Here is a 17,810-nt window from a genome sequence, read left to right on the forward strand (position 1 = left end):
ATTGGATGGCGACTGCTGAGGGCGGTTGTGTCACTTTTTGTGTGTGGATACTAGTGAATAAAGAGTGATTGTGACGTGCTCCCTATCCAGAAAAAGGGTCTGCACTTGGTGTTTGTTTCCAAATCGAGTCAGGTCCCACTCTCCGCTGGGATATTTTGATTTCAAAAAAAGAGAAAATGAGGTGGGCCAATTTTAGCCGTTAACAAATACTTTCCATTCAGGTCTCAGGTCGGAGGATTTATTTGAAACATGATTAATTTTCAGGATAATCCAAAGTCATAAAAATTTCAAGTAGTGTGCGTCCCCACCTCTGGCTTAGCCTGCCGATAATAATTGTATGAAGAACAAGAGGGAACGGTAGGTGAAATCAGGGTGCGCGCAAAGAGAGAGAGAGGGGATGGAAGGGGTTTCGTGGAAGTCGCCGATACTGGAAGGAGCATATGACGTGTGTGGATGGCTGGCCTTCATATTCTGGTCCGGCTGCTTATACCCTCAGCTGTTCTTGAATTTCCGAAGGAAAAGGTATGAATCCAATCGCTGCTCTCTGATTCAGCCTTCATGTTTTGGACTCTGATCCGAATTTGTTGAAAAAAGCGTGGTGGGTCTGAACTTCAACTACGCTTTGATGAACAACACCAAGCACACTGTGTATTTCATCTACAACGCTTGCTTCTACTTCAGCCCCCAGGTTCAGTCTCAGTACCGCTCCAAATATGGACTTCGCCAGGTCTTTCCTCCCATCCACTTCTCCATCCATATTCTCTCTCTTCATTCATCTTCCTCCCTCTCTATGACTATATTTGCTGCTGCTTCTTTTAACCCCTGTAATTCCAAAAGAAGAATGAAAAAAAGCTTGGACATAAAAATTTACATGGTTAGACAAAGGGGTATTTTAGGTAAAATTATGCATATGTTTTGCAATATTAATGATTGTAATTAACAAAATTAACCGACTTTCTTAAATCTTTTAAGGAGTAAGTAGGTCTTATGCTGATTTGAACCTGCCGAGATTTGTGGATTTGTGCAGATGATACCAGTGGCAGCAAACGACGTGGCGTTATCGTTTCACTCAGTCGTGTTGACACTGCTCACCCTCTTCCAAATTGCAATTTACGACGTACGTCCATCACCCACTCGCTTAAGCTTAAATGCTTAATCGATCCTTGTCCACGAAATTGGAGTATTTACATATTACAGGTTCCAAATATGGCTAGTTAATCGTGTGGGTGTTGCAGCGCGGAAACCAAGCGGTGTCCAAATTCACCATTATTATGCTTGTTGGGGTGTGGCTGGGTGTTGTTGTTTGTTACTTCGTGGCTCTCCCTTCTCACTCTTGGCTCTGGTTTCTCTCCGTCTTAACGTAACTTCAGTTCTCTCTATCTCCTTATTTTCCCCCTTAAAATTTTGATTTGTTGAGCTCACGATGAAATGTGAGTTTTCACTTTTGCAGCTCCATTCAAGTGTGTATGACCTCTATCAAATATATACCCCAGGTTAGAATTACTTGTTATATATATCTTCTTTGGCAGTAAGTAGGAAAATAGAGTGATGTTGTTGATTGATGATGATGGGGGGTGAGAATTACGCAGGCATTGATGAACTGTTTGAGGAGGAGCACGGAGGGTTTCAGCATTGGTTATGTCCTGCTTGATTTTTCTGGAGGAACCTTGAATTATGCCCAAATGATTATGCAGTCCATCGATCAAAGTATATCAAATTCATCCTCATTACTTTCATCACCAGCCTATCTTAATCCTTTAATCCTTTTGTAATCAATCGATTCATATGTTTTCTGCCCCCTGATGTGCAGATTCGTGGGTCAACTTATACGGGAACATTGGAAAAGTCTTGCTCTCTTTGGTATGCATGAATTTTTCCCAACTTTGAATGGACAATAACAATACCGAAACTTGAAGAATTTATTAAGTTGGTGTCTTAGTCGAAGTGAATATAAAATTGCAGGTATCAATGTCGTTCGACGTGGTGTTCATGTGCCAACATTATTTGCTGTACCCAAGCAAAAAAGAATCCCATTCCTCCAAGTTGGATCAAGAGATCGCAGAACCACTGGTGACTGACGGAGATATTTCTGCTGTTACGATTCCCCATAAGTCACCCACCACACACGCTGTGAAAACAGTTTAATTTATGTATTATAGAAAAAAAGTCAATCTGTAGGGTGCAAGTGTGTGAAAAGTCCATCATTTGTAAATGATAATCATGTACAAATTAATATGTTCGTTATGAACGTGGGACCTATTATTTACGTTACGCTCAATTTCTTGGTCATATTTATTTGCATTTGCCGTTTGTTATGATCATTGTCATTGATTAACCTCCTGCGTTAAAGGAGAAGCTGACCTTAAATTAGTACTCCTCTCCGATGTACTGCGGAGTACAATGAATCTGATTTAATAATGCCACTTAAACCAAAATTATTGGTTAGAATATAATTATAACACTAATTAAATATACAAAAAATTGTAGAATTTTTCAAATACTCTTTGGACAAAAATCAACGTTATAAGCAAAATGGGCCGCCCGTGTTTCCGACCCAATTTTCATCAACTATTCTTTTTTGGGTTATATCGTCACCTTATAATTCAGAGCGGTGTTGTTGGTTTGCGGATAAATTTGTGAATTAAATTAAATATAATTATGCCTTTGTAATTACATGCATCAAGCTGAGTTCAATAAATTAAACAGAAATCGTCATTTTTTTATTGAAATAGGAAAGAAAAAGAAGCGTACAAGTACACGCAAACAGTGACACCCGCGATGCAATAAAACTTCCCTTTTGAATAAACTAAACAAGTTTCTCTTTTGGCGGCTGGGGATCTTCGGCGTGCCCCCCTCTGGCTTAGCCCGCCAGTAATATTACTTGTTTATAAAGAGGAAGGATGATAGGCGGAATGAGAGAGATCGAGAAGATGGGAGGGGTTTCAGTTTCATGGAAGTCGCCGATACTGGAAGGAGCATACGACGTGTGCGGATGGCTGGCCTTCATGTTCTGCTCCGGCTGCTCTTGAATTTCCGCAGGAAAAGGTATATGCGAATCAATACAATAAAATCACTGCTCTTATTGATGATTATGTATATATATCATCTGATCCGAATTTGTTTGAACAGAGCGTGGTGGCTGTGAACTTCAACTATGCACTGATGAACAACACCAAGCGTACTGTGTCTTTCATTCACGCCCCTTGCTTCTACTTAAGCCCCGAGGTTCAGTTTCAGTACCGATCCAAACATGGATTCCACCAGGTCCTCTCCCTCTTTCATGGAAATTAATGTTCCTTAAACATTCTGAAATAAGTCGCATTTGATTAATTTATCCCTCCCAAAAAGCTTACATGCTTAGGATACACTTTGTCCAGTTAAACACTGACATTTTGTTTTTTTTCGTTTTCCCCACATCAGCGATATTCCACTAACCTTGTGTGGATGTGACCTTTTCGTGTCCTTTTTGGACTTCTCATTAACGTTGTGTGCGCAACTAAAAAGATCGGGTTATTTTAAGAATATCATTTGGATTAGTGCAGATGATACAAGGCGCAGCGAACGGCGCGGCGTTATAATTGAACGCTGTCGTATTGACCCTCTCCTTCTCTACTTCCTCCTACCAAAATATAATTGCAGGTATCAATGTTGTTCGACGGGGAGTTCATGTGCCAACATTATTTGATGTACCCGAACAAAAAAGAATCCCATTCCTCCAAGTTGGATCTACGGACCGCAGAACCACTGTTGAGTGGAGGAAGACATTTCTATTTACGATTCATGTATTATATAAAAAGCCAATTGGTAAATGGTAGGAGTATGTAAAGAAGTCCATCACTTGTTGCTGCCACAGCTGGGTCACTAAACACGTACAAATTAATGTTTGTTTATTGACGACGTACGCATCAATTACACTCAGATTTCTTGGTCATACTTATCTGAATCTCGCAATTTACTCGAATTATTAATTAACCTCCCAATCTGAAGGAGAACTTAGATGTTAAATAGACTAAACTCCGACTCAACGGATAAAATGCTTGGCTTATTCCGACATTTGCAGAATATGAACATCTTTGGAGAAGTTTCCCGTTTTCTTTCTTTCTTTTTTCTTTGGCTGGACTTTGACGACGAGATTTCAGCATATGTCTGAATTGGCTGATTGAAATTTCCGCCGAAAGCGTCTCTGTCATTTTGTTGTAAGAGAAATGTAGGTCATTTTTTTTTAAAAAAAAAAAGCCAAAATAAAAGGTTTGCTTGCGAAATTTCTCGACCTCAAATGAACTTGAAAAAATATTTCGGACCAATCCATTGCAAACGATGCAAAAATCAGACAGTTCCAAGAAAAGAGATAGAGATTGGAAGGTTCCCACCTGCCAACATTACCGATCAGGCCAGTAAATGACAATTCTCATTATCTCGCAACCAATAAGCCCAAAAAAAAAAAAGATTTACAATTCATGTGCCATCAATATTTGCTGAACCACGACAAAGAGGAGCTCCTCCCTCAAAGTAGGGGTGAACCGACCACAAAATCACAGCAACATATCCCTATTAATACCATAACCGATAAGTCGCCCCGACCCGACCCATAGCGTATCCATCAGTTCAATTTATTATAGAAAACGCACCAATTAGTATAGAGTCCAAGAATGTTAAAAAGCCCATCCTTTGCAATCGTCACAGGTGTGTCAGTAATCATGTGAAAATGTTTTTTAAAAAAAAAAAAAAAAACGCGGCCGTTTTGGTTACAATCAGTTTCTTAGTCAAATTGGAGGATTGAACTTCCCCCCGATGGCGTCTATGTTCTTTATTTGGAATAGAAGTGTCAGTCATAACGTTAGACGGGGGAAAAAGTTTGCTTGCTAGATTTCTCAACCCCAGATGAATTTGAAAAGCATTGTGGACCAAATTCATAGCAGCCGATGTTAAAAAAAAAAAAGCAGACCATTCCGGGATAGGAAAGAGGTTAGAAGGTCCTGCCAACATTTGGAATGAAGCCAATGCCTGACCACTCCCATTTGAAACAGAGATGGGAGGGAAGCTCCTATCAACATTTGGAACCCAGACAATAATTGACAGGTCCCATTATCCAAAGTTCTTGAGAGGAATGGCTTCTTGGAACTCAATCCCTCTTCAAGTTTGGTACCAAGTACTGGGTTGGTTAGCATTCGTTTCCTGGGCTATCAGTTGTTACCCACAAATCATCTTGAACTTTCGTAGGAAAAGGTACCGCATTTTTCAGAAACTTCTTTACCTCTTTCCCCACCTTGATCTCTCTTCTTCTTGATTCTTTTCTTATACAAAGCGTTTTTGTTGGTTGGGGTGTGGAACACAGTGTGGTGGGCTTAAACCTTGATTACGAAATACTCAGCTTAACAAAGCATTCCTCCTATCTCATCTACAACGCTTCCCTCTACTTCAGCACTGTCATTCAGAAGCAATACTTGGAGAAATACGGTTTTGAACAGGTTTAACTTCTTCCGATACCATACCCTGTTCCTCAATCACCCACTTTGCTTGTTAATTACTCTTTTAAATTGCAGATGATTCCTGTAGCCGCTAATGATGTTGCTTTCTCCACTCATACTGTTATAATGACCTTAATTTTGTTATTCCAAGTTGCAGTCTACGAAGTAAGTACTTTCACAGTTCTCCTTAGAGTTCTCCTCTTTCTTATAACCCACCAAATAGGTTTTGCGAATTCTTATTAAGATTCAATGCCTCTCTGTCTGCAGCGTGGAAATCAGAAATTCTCCAAATATGCCATTGCAATAGTATCCGCGGTATGGTTCATTGCTGCAGTCTGTTTTTTCGTAGCATTATCTGACCACTCTTGGCTTTGGCTCATCTCCATCTTTAAGTAAGCTCCCAGATCCATGGCCATTCTTTTCTTTCCAATGTATATGTATGCTTTTAACGTTGCTGCCGATTTGTGGTTAATATTGTGTGGGGGAATCCATTCTCATGCAGCTCAATTCAAGTATGTATGACCCTAATCAAATACATGCCCCAGGTGAGGATATTTTCATTCCCTCCCCATTGTTATAGAGTTTATCTGCTGGATTAGCCATACGTTTATATGTATGACTATGATTTTAGGCAGTCATGAACTTCCTGAGGAAGAGCACGGATGGATTCAGCATTGGCGGGGTTCTGCTTGACTTTTCTGGAGGAGTTTTCAATTACTCACAAATGGCCGTCCAATCTATAGATCAAGGTTTCTCAAAATCAACCATTCATAGTGTACTAGAGCTCCCTCCATCACTTTACCTCCCTCAGTAATAACTGATACTGAATCTGTTTCTAGGTTCATGGATGAACTTCATTGGAAACGTTGGCAAAGTACTTATATCCTTGGTATGACAACTCAAAAGTCTGATTCCTCTCTGGCTCTCTCTCTCTGACAAAGCCCCATAATTTTATAAAAGTGATTTGTTAAACATATTTGATATTTGGACATCAAACGAGGAACACTTTGTGATAATGCAGGTGACTATATTCTATGATCTTGTGTTTATGCTTCAACACTATGCACTATATCCTAGGAAGAAAGCTGGAGCTTCTCCGAAAGCTAATGACATAATCAGAGAGCCACTTATCTGCCCAACTTCAACAGATGTTGCAGATCAACAAACAAAGAGTGTGCAGAAATCTTCTGATCGACCTTTACAACAAGAGGAGGTGTAAGGTGTAGGCTATATACATAGCATGAAGAGTGCAGCACACCGAGCTTGAACTAGCCATAGTAAAATTTGCCAGTGAGGTTGTAGTAATTGTCACTCTTAAGTCCCTGATTTTAGTTCGTGTTGTTGTGGGACAGGGACTTTCAGGATCTGAAACTGCTTTGTAATTCCTTTAAATAGCGTTATTGTTATTTGGTGTAGTACATTTAACGAACAGAATTTGCATTAGTGTTATAAATTATACTCTCTTTTAGTATAAGAGTTAGTTGACTAATTTAAGTAGATTAAAAAAGTTTGTTAAGATAATTATTTGTAATAAATATGTGTTGTCTTTTTTAAAATATTTTTACCAATCAAGTATATTAGCTATAATTATCATTTGATGGAGCCTTTAAAATATACAACTATTATAATGATTACTTTAAAAAAATAGATAAATAGAAGAGACAAAATAAATTAAGATTTTATATTTAGAATTAAATTAAAAGTTAAACTAACACTTGATCACTAATGAAAGATTGAGTCTATTTTCAAAAAAATACTGACAAGTGAATTAAAAATTGTATACCCGATGAAAATTCGAATTCACGGATAGTTCATAGATGCTTGCATATCCAGGATGATGAGGTTTTTTTTTTTTCTCTCCTCATATAAGAATTAAAAAGCTTTTTTTCTTTAAAAAAAAAAGGTAAATCCGCAAAGGACGAGCAAAGGCTATAAATTCTTGTAATATATATTTTACGTTATTGCACTTTATAATTTATATTTATACATAAATAGCTAGAGTGAAAAAAGTAAGAGAAATCCTTGCCAGCTGGCCAAAAAATGTAAGGGAAATGATATTTAGGTCCTAAAGGATCAATTTAATGACAGCTATATCCAAACAATTTTTAAAGAGAGGTGGGTTGTATGAATCAGTTAAATACCTTAGTAACAAGTGATACTTATTTGCTAGATGGATAAATACATCTTCTTCTTTTTTTTAATAAGATTTGTCGGGGCTGGGCTGCTATTGGATTCACCCCAATTTTTCCTCGTATTTATTTTTTATAAGATACTCGGCATATTAATGGGGTAGAATTCTTTTTTCTTTTTTTCCGCCAACGTAATGCGGCGGATAAGAGAAGAAGATGAAACATTCATGGGAAAAGACGCGACCTCACTTTCACGGCACTTCTTCCCAAGCGAACTGGTTAGAAAGCCCTAAAAATTCCACACTCCATTCTTGTGGGTGCTCTGCCTCCTGGCCTGCTCTCGTCCTGGGATGTCATCTCTGGGCATACACCATCATCTAACTATATCCAGTCCGTTCGATTTCCTGCCAATCGCCACATCGGCAGCGGATTCTGCCCGTTGATCCGCGTTGTGTGCATTCCTCGCAGAGTCGAGCTCCAGATGATTCTTTACCGGGAGACATTTAGGTCGCTTGAACATATGCCAACAGGACCATGTATTCATTCTTTGTATTACTTTGCTGTTTTTTTTTTTTTTAAATCTTTGTCTTGCTGAAACATAAGTATGTGACTTCCCCGATTCCTCTACGAAAAATAAGAAATTCGAGTGCGGTTATGGGTTATTAATGAATTACTTGTATGATACAGATTTATTTTAGTAGCATGATACTGCTATCTGGAATTGTAGAGCATGGAAGTGCAAGTGATGTTCTATTATTTCTGTTATTTTCATTTTGACAAGCTTGATCATTCCTCCCATCTTCCTTATGACTCTCTCATCTTATGTTGCTACAGCGCATTGTTCCCCTAACTTTTTGTTTTTTTTTTTGGGTGGTATGTTCCCATAAAGGTCCATGGGGGGTCTAGAACCTGATATCAAAAGACACCCACCAGAATATGATGAGCAAAATGAAGGTCAAATGTCTCCTGGAGCAGCAATTGATGTTAGACACCAGAGTCAAAGCCCCAAGGATTCCTCAATCGTAGACAGTGACGCGGTCATTGATACTGAGAATGAGTGTACAAGCCCAAATATTGGTCCCGCTTGTCCCGAGTCTGATGGGAAATAGTGATGATTGTCTGAATTCAAGCATTTTGTGTGATCGCAATTTTCAGATTGAGGCTGCGAATGGTATTCTCTCTCGGGAATCAGACATTTCCTCTGTTAATGTATCAAGTAGCAGTAATGTCATAAAAGCTGAGGGGGAGCCATCCATGGTACCAAAAATTGGCTTGGAGTTTGATTCAGAAGACCATGCTTACAAGTGTTATAGCAGGCACGCTGTTTTGAAAGGCTTCAGCATAAGAAAAGATTTTGTCAACAAAAGTAGGGTGAATGGTGCTGTGGTATCTAGAAGATACACTTGCTACAGACAGGGCTATAGGCCTAATAAACATAATGCCGGTGTGAGGAAATCCCAGCCAGAGACAAGGACTGGATGCCTGGCACATATGACTATTGCTCGTCAGCCTAATGGCAAGTTTCGTGTCACTCATTTTGAAGCAGAGCACAATCATGAGTTTGCAACACCCTGTACTGCTCATATGTTACCATCGCAGAGAAGATTGAGTTTTGCTCAAGCAGTTGAATCTAACGGGTCTAATAATTCTGTGTTGGATGGGGTACCAAGAGTTGGAATGGGATTTGATTCAGAAGATCGTGCATATGAGTTTTATAATACATATGCTGGACGTGTAGGTTTCAGTGTACGGAAGGATTATGTAAATAGAAGTAAAATTGATGGTGCTGTAGCCTCTAGAAGGTTCACATGCTTTCGAGAAGGTTTTCGGCAGAAAGACAAACGTGATATGAATGTGAAGAGGCCTCGAAAAGAAACTAGAATTGGATGTTTAGCACAACTGGTAATTTCTCGTCAACCGGATGGTAGATATTGTGTAACTCATTTTGAAGAAAAGCATAATCATGAGCTCGTTGCTGCTTGTAGAGTTCACATGTTACGATCACAGAAGAGAATAGCCACGATTCAAGCCATTAAGAACAACATGGTAGATGCTTCCGTGGTGCTTCCTGAGTCTGGATCAAATTGCAAGGCTATTGAAGGTTTAGATGACCGGGGTTGTGACCCCATAGAATATGGAAATAAATTGCCCTTAAAGTGCACAAGAGAAATGAAAGAGGGAGAAGTTGAAAAGCTAAAGCATCACTTTCGAATCAAGCGATCAAAAAATCCTTCCTTCTTTTATGCTTTTCAACTTGATTCTGATGATCAAATAACTAATATGTTTTGGGCTGACACAAAGATGGTAGGAGACTACTGTGATTTTGGTGATGTTGTTTGTTTTGATTGTAGTTACAGATTTTATGGAGACTCCCGCCCTTTTGCTCCATTTCTTGGTGTCAATAATCACAAGCAAATGCTTATCTTTGGGGCTGCGCTTCTATATGATGAAACGATTGAATCTTTCAAGTGGCTATTTCAAGTCTTCTTGGAGGCGATGTCCAGAAGACAGCCAAAGACAATTCTTATAGATCAAGATGATATAATAGCTGAAGCAGTGTCTTCTGTCTTGCGTGAAACTAACTGCCAAATCTGTGCATGGCATGTGTACCAAAATGCACTAAATCAACTTGGTCACATGTTTATGGGATCTAATTCTTTTGTTAATGATTTGAGAAGCTGCTTTTTCGATCACGAGGAGGAGGATGACTTTGTTAATGCATGGAATGATTTCCTGGGCAGGTATAATCTTTGGGAAAATGAATGGTTGTGTCGAATATATGAAAGTAGAGACAACTGGGCCTTAGCATATGGAAGGCAAAATTTCTGTGCTGACATAACGAGTGTGCTTTGGAGAGAAAATCTTACTGGTGGCTTGAAGAAGCAGCTAACGAATGATACGGATGTGCTATCATTTGTCAAGTATCTTGGGAAGGTGGTGGCTGATTGGCACTATAAGGAATTAGAAGCCAATTATGATATGAGCCAGCGTATGCCAGCACTGATGGGAGATGTGATTCTTTTGAAGCATGCAAGAGATCCATATACACCTAAGATATTTGAGTTATTTCAGAAGGAATATGAAACTTGTTTAAATCTAGTGATAAAGCATTGCAGTGAAAGTGGATCATTGTACAGGTATAAAGTTAGCATATATGAGCACGTACGAGAGTATACCGTTACCTTTGATTCATCTAATGAGACTGTCAGCTGCACCTGTATGAAATTTGAGTCGATGGGAGTCCTATGCAGCCATGCATTAAAAGTTCTTGATTACAGGAATATAAGGATACTTCCATCATTGTACATCTTAAAGAGATGGACAAAAGATGCGAGACTAGATTTCTGGAAGCAAACTTGAACACACTATTAGAGGTAGATGGTGAACGTCGTCTTCCTGTGAAGGTGATATCACATGAATTGGTACTACATTATCATTAATTCTACAAGGAATCATTTTATTTGGTCACACGACTCTCAAATGTACAAAGCGCAGCTATATATGTGACAGTCATGTGTATAGTGTAACATCGTCTCCCTAAATTAGTGATTACGCACGTATCATATAAGTAAATGATACCCTTGATTGTTAATTTTGTCCGGATCCGGAGTTCTTTCTGCATTCCCTTGGTTGTGAAAAGTAACACTGATTCCATCCGCTTTCTTCAAAGCAAATAATGACAGTTGACCGTTTTCCCTTTGTCATTTAGAATTCAAAAATTGGCTTCATGGAAGAGGGAACCCTTGATTCCAGATATATTGTCTTTTTTGGTGGTGATTATTAATAGCTTATGAGTTATTGCCCAATGAGGACACCATATGTTTCAAGAGAGACTTTTTCCCCTTTCTCGCCAGTTCTGTTCACAGAGGAGACATGTAGTGCAGAATAATAAAAACAAACAAAATGAAGTAGTTTTCTAGTATAAGGGCCATCGACTACTATTATGCATAATCAGTGATTTAATATGGTACATTCCGTTTCTGCAAGCATCATTTGCTATTCATTTTTAACGATCTAAATATTATGCCAAGTTCTTCGACATTTTCTGGTGACGCCCTGCTCCAGCCGTTGCGTGGATTCTATGTGGTGGCCGTCATATTGGTTTTCACGCTGAATATTAGGCGATGAATTCTCCTGCGTAATCATCCTGGAATTTGAGGTTAGATGGTAGTTGGAGCTTCGCCCATTCGTTTCTAGATGATTCTTGGTGCCAATGTTTTTTATTGTAGATTTCTGAGGAGTCAGACAGGATTTGCTCCATACCCTAGCGGGAGTAGTTTTTTTCCCTTGTTTCGGTGACTCGGGGGATTGGCACTGCAAGGGGAAAAAAGGAAACAGAAATTAACTCTGATTATGAACTTTTGGCTTCTTAGGGAACTTAATATTGTGCAAATTTGAGAAAGATACCTTGTTTGTCTCGTTCTTTAATTCTTTCCTTTCTTTGTAAAAATCAGGTAGTGGCCTGGCCTTAAAGCAAAGGCTTTGGCGTAGTCTTCTGATTTCTGTTTCTGCTTTCTCCTGCACATTAAGACGATCGAATTTGAATATTTTTTATTGATCTGATGAACCTACAACTCTTGAGGTCAATTTCCCTTGTGAACCCACCTTTAGCTTTGTATGTAGCTGCACCTTGTGTGCCTCATTGGCGTTGAACTTCTCTTCGAGTTTCTGCATTCCATTAAGATCAATAGACAAAGAAAGAAACATACTTTCAGTAAAGCCCACAAATTTGAGTCAACTGGATTAGAAGATAAACATGGTTCGGAGCATTGCCTTCTTTCTTCTGGCAGCCCTTTCTTCGGTCCTCAAGCTGAAAGGGGAGGATATGGTCGGGGATCTCATTTTATTCCTGCAAGCATTTAACATTTCAAATTTTTACAAAGTTTGAAACATTGATCTAAACCCGAAATTAATGACCACGAAATAGAAGTGAAGTCCCTTCAAGACGCTGGTAATTGCTGGTAGAGATACCAGCGATGCTATTCAAGCCAATCGTTTAGGTGATACTTGGTACATGAAAATTTAATTTCTCTGTGATATATAATTCTGAATTCTGTCAAGAAGACTAGAACCCTGAAGTTTTCATAGAAAAATAATCCAAGAAATAACTTACCCTGTAGAGGGCAAGCGCCATTTGGGTCCAGCTGTATTGCTACCCAAAGATAATGAACCAGCAAAAGGGGTCTTGGTCCTACAGTGTTACAAAATTAAGATGAACATCGTGCCATAATCAGCTAGAATAGTGGAAATGGATTTTGATGGCGATAAAAATAATTTATATCAGCTACCCTCTGTTTTCTGTCAATGGGGTCCCTGCGGGAGGCTTCTGTAACTGGTTCTTCGAAGCCTACAGTTAGACGGCAATTTGAAGTTGATTGGGACAATAATAAGAAAAAAACATATATTTGACAAGACAGAATGACAAGGCTAAAAATACCATGGTTGGGGTTCTTAAGGGAGTGGAACTATCCTTTGAAGCCTTGGAAGAGGCATTCCCAATTCTTGCACCTTCAAACTTCCTCATGACTGATGTGGTCAATCTATTGAGTTCTCTGATGGGTGTGAAATTAGCTGTTGATCTTTTCTTATCGACCGAGCTAAGGGGTGTGGAATTAACGGTTGATTTCTTCTTATCAACTGAGCTAATGGGTGTGAAATTCACGGTTGATCTCTTTTTGTCAACCGTGCTTAATGCAGGCTTTTTGCTGCTCATTGGGGTACCCATAATGTTTTCTTTCTTGTGAGAAATAGGTTTGGCAGGTGTAAAGTTTAACTTGGAAGTTCCAGTAGACTCCGACGACTTCAGGGAAGAGGCTGGCGGTTTTTTGGTGCTTGTTGGTGCCAAAACTTCATCTTCATAATTGCCACCATGCTGCAAATAACAACACAAGAATTTTAAACATGAAATATTCGGTTGGTACAGATCAACATAATCTCATTTCAGTATTCTACCTTTTCATTTGCGTCCTTATCTTCAAGCTGGTTTTGTGATTCAACCTTCATTGAATTGGTCACCAGAGGTAGGGATTCCTCCACTCTGTTAATATCGGGCATATTTAAATGTGAGTCGCTGCTACTGTTGCTGACTATGGCATTTTGCTCGAAACTAACAACTTTAACTTCTTCTTCCTCTTTGTTGTGAACTGTGTCAGAAGTTGGACTCGTGACCTGATAATCAGGGTTACGATGAGCTGTGTCGTCTTGTTCTTGGTTGGTGGCTGATTTTTCGTGTTCTTGGTTGTTGACACTGTTCGATGCAGCATTGTTTGCTTGCTCAAGCAAAGCAGCAGCCTTTTGAGCAGCGAGTTTCTTGTAATGAGCTTCAAAGAAAGCTTTTTTCTCTGCAACTGACCCGGGCCGTGAATACCTCTCCGCCTCCTCGACGTAGCGATTGTGAGAGAAAGAAGACCATTTCTCCCATGCCAAAGACTCTGAACCGAACCTCCCAAATGAAATTGACTGACCGAATGCATGAATTAGGTTGCTCTGAAACGCACAATTTTCACAGGTTTTTTCAAGCCATGCAACACGAAGAAATCCTACTTTTGGTTCATTTGAACCCCAAATAAGATGGCAGAAGCGGTTAAACTTAACCGTTTAATTAAAGTCAAGAACTGCAGAAGACTGGGCCGGGGACATAAAGAGCAGAAGAATAAGTTTTCTATTTTTGGGCGGAGAAGAGGAACAAGTTAAAGATCCAAATTTTGTGCTTCGTCGTGAAGAAGGAAGAGACAAAAGGATTTGAGCATCCAAGAATGCAAATAATGAGGAGGTGGGTTAAGGAACTGACCTCGTTGGATTCGTTGGAAATGCCGGAAGCATAGCAGAATGGTTGTTGTTGCAAAAGACAGGCCGATTCTCCCATGTTTCTGGCTTTCTGCAACGTCGAAGCCTCAAAAGATCTGATCTTTTTTTAGTTTTTACTCTTTTGATTGTCGTTTTTATTTATGTGGCCCTTCTTGTTTCCTCTTCCCTTTGTTCGTTTTGGTTGGTCGGAGGGCCTCCGCCATTACGAACCGTTCAAATTTGAAATTTGAATCGAAAGCTGTGCAGTGTGCACGGTGCGTTAACGCCGACAGCTTCGAGTTGTAAAACAAGTTGTACTGCGCAACGTTTTTTTTTTTTTTGAGTAAAGAGTCTGCGCAGTGTTTTTAGGCTGGCCATGTTGTGATCGAGCGCCCTTTATTTATTTCTTTAATGTTATCGTACAATTAAATTTTAATGAGATTAACCTAAACGGTTCTTCTTCATTAAACATATAAAAACTAGATTAAATTTTATTTGCTCAATATCAATTTATATACGACATATCGTACTTTCTCTTCGTTATTATTTATTTATTTATTCATATTTGAATTTTTATTTTATTTCTAGATATATGTCTTATTACAAATTTTTAGGCTAATTATTTCTTGTTTTCAATAATTCTCTTGTTAAATAGATGCCATTATATAAAGATAGGTATAATCGAAAATGGTGTGACAATAAATGAATAAACGAAAAAAAAAATTGTTTCACGGTGCTTAGATTTTACTCTCTCTTTGTTGGAGTGAAAGATTTTACTCTCTCATTGTGTGTTAGCAGATAAAGAAGGACAAAGCGTCATAATTATTATTCTGTTTTTTGTAAAACATAGGTACTTGACTAATTTAAGGTTCAGGAAGAATAATTTCCCCTTCTGCGTGATAAACCCTGGCCAATAAGCCGTTAGTTAGTGTTTTCACTTTGGTCTGGGACCCACGTTTCGAAGATATCTCTTGAAACGAAATCTTCAGCTCCGTACTCAACCGTTAGTTCGTTTGAATTCTGAGATTTTTTCTTTTTTTTTTAATACAAAAATTTTTTTAGGTGAATTCTCAGGAAATATCTTTGTTTATTAAGGTATTTATAGATCACTGACAAAATCCTTAAATGGATAGCATAATTCGAATACATAACCTTATGATTTATAAGTTGATTTCTTACTAATTAGATTATCCTCTTCAGTACTTTTTTTTTGGCATGTCATGGGCTTTTTTTTTGGGCCATTGCATCATGAGAGGTTAATCTTGTCTTTTTTTTTTGCCAGAAAATGAGAGTTTAATCTTGTCGTCACCCGCATCACGCCATCGACTTACTTCTTCCACAATTAGCATGATTTTTCTCACCAAAAACAAAAATTAAAGGTCTTTTCGGGCCGAAGAAAAGGGGGGCAAAAAACAAAGAAATAAAAGAACTCAAATGACAGTTGAACTTAGGAAGGGTGTCTCTTTTGCATGTTCTAAAGACAGAGCATTCTGATTAAGTACTTGTTTGGAGCTATTTTTAGTAAAAATACTTGTAAATATTTTCATATAGACTGATATAAAACTATTTTTACATACTTCCTTACATCGCATTTCATATCACACAAATCATAATCAAAAAATTGTTTTTGAAAATTTCAATCGTTGTTTAAAACAAGCCTTCAGTTTTAACTGCATTATGCTAATACAGTTTGATGGTTTTAAGTAATTAATCTATAGTTCTTTTTTTTTTTTTGCAAAAATATTTAAGAATGACTCCTCTGGTTCTTAATATAGGATCCAATTCTTGAGTTGGTTTTGGTCCTAAATATAAGAATTATTTCTCATATTTATCAATTTTCTCTAAACTACCATTCTGGATATTCCCTTAACCATAATCAAGTAGAAGATGGAGGGGGTGTTAAAAAAGATGACTATGGTGTTTTAGAAAAAATGTGTCATTTTTTTTATAATTAACTAACTTACCTAATTTTTTTAATCTAATCAAATTAGTTAAATGAGTTTTATATTAAAGAGCGGAGGAGTATTAGAATCAATAATCAAAATAGATTCATGTTTGAAGTTTGGGTCAATCACCTTCACCCACCCACTGGAAAAAGGGTTTGGGTTAAATGAAGTTGTGGTATATAGAGTGGATCTCATCGTGTTGTGTCAATTCTGCCCAGATTCATGCTCGCGCGCGCACATATACACACATATAAAATAAAAACACATCTCAAAGCAAATATATCATAAATATTTAAGAAGCCTCTATGAGTAATTTGGAGTTCATAAATGAAGAAGAAAACGGTAACTGGATCAGCAAATTAAGTGGATTTAATTAATACAAAATTATTGATAGCAACCGACAGATAAAAGCGACCAAGCGAAGAAACCTTCAATACTCCATGATGATGCCTGCGACCTCTTTTCTGAAGGAGACAATATAAAAGTTATGATCTTATCATTCTGAAGCCCCCACATGTGAATGTTTGAGCACTTCAATCCCAAGTTTTTTTTAATATAAAAAAAAGAAAAACCAAATTAAGTACGTCGTTACAGAAAATCCAACTCCCACCACTTAATTAATTATCTCCTGATTTAAATCCTTCTTAATTACCTATCTTATAATTTGTTTAATCACAGCTTTAAATTACACCCTCCCTCATACAAGAATTTTCCCCAGATTCATGCATGGTGGGAGCGATGGAGATTCCCATCGGAATATATTGATCTTAGTGCTCAGCACGACCCACTTCTAATCATTTATAGCTCCCAAATGTTTACTGCTTTAATAAATTAAATGTGTGTGTGTGTGTGTCTCCGAAAGTAGGCTGCATTATATGCATCACATTAAAGTTGCACGAGTCCTTAATTTGTCCCAGCATGTACACAGTTCAATTAATTAAGCATATTTAAGTGGTTAATGGTGTGTACTATATAATATTGCCTGCCTTTCTCTTTCATACACAGTCATGGGTCATCATTTGGATACCTATCTGGCACACATCACTTCAATTTTTTTCATTCCAAATACAAACTTTTTAGTTAATTATACTGCTATTAAATGTGAGAATGAATTTGGAAACGAAACCCAAAAAAAAAAAAAGAATAAAGTTTGGGGATCGATAAAAGCAAAGTGCATCTGATCAATACAATTATTGTTATTGATCTAAAAGACACGAGGGACCAAATGAGAAAACCTGGGCATATTAATGATGATGTGTGCCACACCAGGTGAATAAAATCTACGCACGGCCAGTAACAAAGGAGACAAGAACAAGTAATGCTTCTTATCGATCCTGTGTTCATCCCAATTAATCCAAAGTAATAATGAAATGAAAGACCAAGCCATTACATAACTCCAATTCCATTCAATATAAGGAAAAGCATCATCAAACGCCAAAGTTAAGCATTAATATTCGCCACGGAACCAGAAAATGCGGGGA

At 38.1% G+C, this 17,810-nt stretch overlaps 4 protein-coding genes and 1 long non-coding RNA gene across 6 annotated transcripts; 4 read left to right on the plus strand and 1 right to left on the minus strand.

Annotated features, from left to right (window-relative positions):
- The first annotated feature begins 282 nt into the window (after positions 1 to 282).
- LOC114729574 (cystinosin homolog) lies at positions 283 to 2,315 on the plus strand. Of its 2 annotated transcripts, none has more exons than XM_028916600.1 (8): positions 283 to 522; positions 595 to 727; positions 1,028 to 1,117; positions 1,215 to 1,360; positions 1,451 to 1,493; positions 1,590 to 1,707; positions 1,811 to 1,860; positions 1,963 to 2,315. In XM_028916600.1, the coding sequence occupies exons 1-8, from the start codon at positions 398 to 400 to the stop codon at positions 2,143 to 2,145; spliced, it is 888 nt and encodes a 295-aa protein (XP_028772433.1). In that variant the 5' UTR covers positions 283 to 397; the 3' UTR covers positions 2,146 to 2,315. The 2 variants fall into 2 exon arrangements, with proteins under 2 accessions (XP_028772433.1, XP_028772434.1); XM_028916601.1 differs by having other exon boundaries at positions 288 to 522; positions 1,236 to 1,360.
- A 522-nt stretch (positions 2,316 to 2,837) lies between these two features.
- LOC114729581 (uncharacterized) lies at positions 2,838 to 3,931 on the plus strand. The gene is made up of 3 exons (XR_003738758.1): positions 2,838 to 3,045; positions 3,130 to 3,264; positions 3,543 to 3,931. It is a non-coding gene; the product is annotated as an uncharacterized LOC114729581 (long non-coding RNA).
- Positions 3,932 to 5,049: 1,118 nt separating this feature from the next.
- Positions 5,050 to 6,965, plus strand: LOC114729575 (cystinosin homolog). The gene is made up of 8 exons (XM_028916602.1): positions 5,050 to 5,226; positions 5,336 to 5,468; positions 5,544 to 5,633; positions 5,736 to 5,860; positions 5,971 to 6,013; positions 6,100 to 6,217; positions 6,308 to 6,357; positions 6,490 to 6,965. Exons 1-8 carry the CDS (start codon positions 5,108 to 5,110, stop codon positions 6,685 to 6,687), a joined length of 876 nt encoding a protein of 291 aa, XP_028772435.1. The 5' UTR covers positions 5,050 to 5,107; the 3' UTR covers positions 6,688 to 6,965.
- An 836-nt stretch (positions 6,966 to 7,801) lies between these two features.
- On the plus strand, positions 7,802 to 11,296 carry LOC114729555 (protein FAR1-RELATED SEQUENCE 5-like). The gene is made up of 2 exons (XM_028916575.1): positions 7,802 to 8,133; positions 8,487 to 11,296. Exon 2 carries the CDS (start codon positions 8,651 to 8,653, stop codon positions 10,955 to 10,957), a length of 2,307 nt encoding a protein of 768 aa, XP_028772408.1. The 5' UTR covers positions 7,802 to 8,133; positions 8,487 to 8,650; the 3' UTR covers positions 10,958 to 11,296.
- A 213-nt stretch (positions 11,297 to 11,509) lies between these two features.
- On the minus strand, positions 11,510 to 14,664 carry LOC114729556 (protein WVD2-like 7). The gene is made up of 9 exons (XM_028916576.1): positions 14,388 to 14,664; positions 13,550 to 14,083; positions 13,035 to 13,469; positions 12,886 to 12,944; positions 12,711 to 12,788; positions 12,371 to 12,446; positions 12,203 to 12,265; positions 12,005 to 12,115; positions 11,510 to 11,911 (listed from the first exon to the last, which is right to left on the minus strand). Exons 1-9 carry the CDS (start codon positions 14,460 to 14,462, stop codon positions 11,612 to 11,614), a joined length of 1,731 nt encoding a protein of 576 aa, XP_028772409.1. The 5' UTR covers positions 14,463 to 14,664; the 3' UTR covers positions 11,510 to 11,611.
- Positions 14,665 to 17,810: the final 3,146 nt, after the last annotated feature.

The sequence above is a fragment of the Neltuma alba genome, unplaced genomic scaffold (genome assembly GCF_004799145.2).
Source record: "Neltuma alba isolate B1F8T4 unplaced genomic scaffold, ASM479914v2 tig00012646_pilon, whole genome shotgun sequence".
NCBI classification, from domain to species: domain Eukaryota; kingdom Viridiplantae; phylum Streptophyta; class Magnoliopsida; order Fabales; family Fabaceae; genus Neltuma; species Neltuma alba.

Bases quoted from the DNA above. Each gene is read 5' to 3' on its own strand.
- LOC114729574 (XM_028916600.1), top strand. From the start codon at position 398: ATGGAAGGGGTTTCGTGGAAGTCGCCGATACTGGAAGGAGCATATGAC. The intron at 523-594 runs GTATGAATCCAA...TGTTGAAAAAAG, and splicing joins TTGAATTTCCGAAGGAAAAG to CGTGGTGGGTCTGAACTTCA. The intron at 1,361-1,450 runs GTAACTTCAGTT...TCACTTTTGCAG, and splicing joins TGGTTTCTCTCCGTCTTAAC to CTCCATTCAAGTGTGTATGA.
- LOC114729575 (XM_028916602.1), top strand. From the start codon at position 5,108: ATGGCTTCTTGGAACTCAATCCCTCTTCAAGTTTGGTACCAAGTACTG. The intron at 5,227-5,335 runs GTACCGCATTTT...TGTGGAACACAG, and splicing joins TTGAACTTTCGTAGGAAAAG to TGTGGTGGGCTTAAACCTTG. The intron at 5,634-5,735 runs GTAAGTACTTTC...CTCTGTCTGCAG, and splicing joins TCCAAGTTGCAGTCTACGAA to CGTGGAAATCAGAAATTCTC.
- LOC114729555 (XM_028916575.1), top strand. From the start codon at position 8,651: ATGAGTGTACAAGCCCAAATATTGGTCCCGCTTGTCCCGAGTCTGATG.
- LOC114729556 (XM_028916576.1), bottom strand. From the start codon at position 14,462: ATGGGAGAATCGGCCTGTCTTTTGCAACAACAACCATTCTGCTATGCT. The intron at 14,084-14,387 runs GTCAGTTCCTTA...TGTGCGTTTCAG, and splicing joins TTTCCAACGAATCCAACGAG to AGCAACCTAATTCATGCATT. The intron at 12,789-12,885 runs GTAGCTGATATA...GTAACACTGTAG, and splicing joins CCATTGACAGAAAACAGAGG to GACCAAGACCCCTTTTGCTG.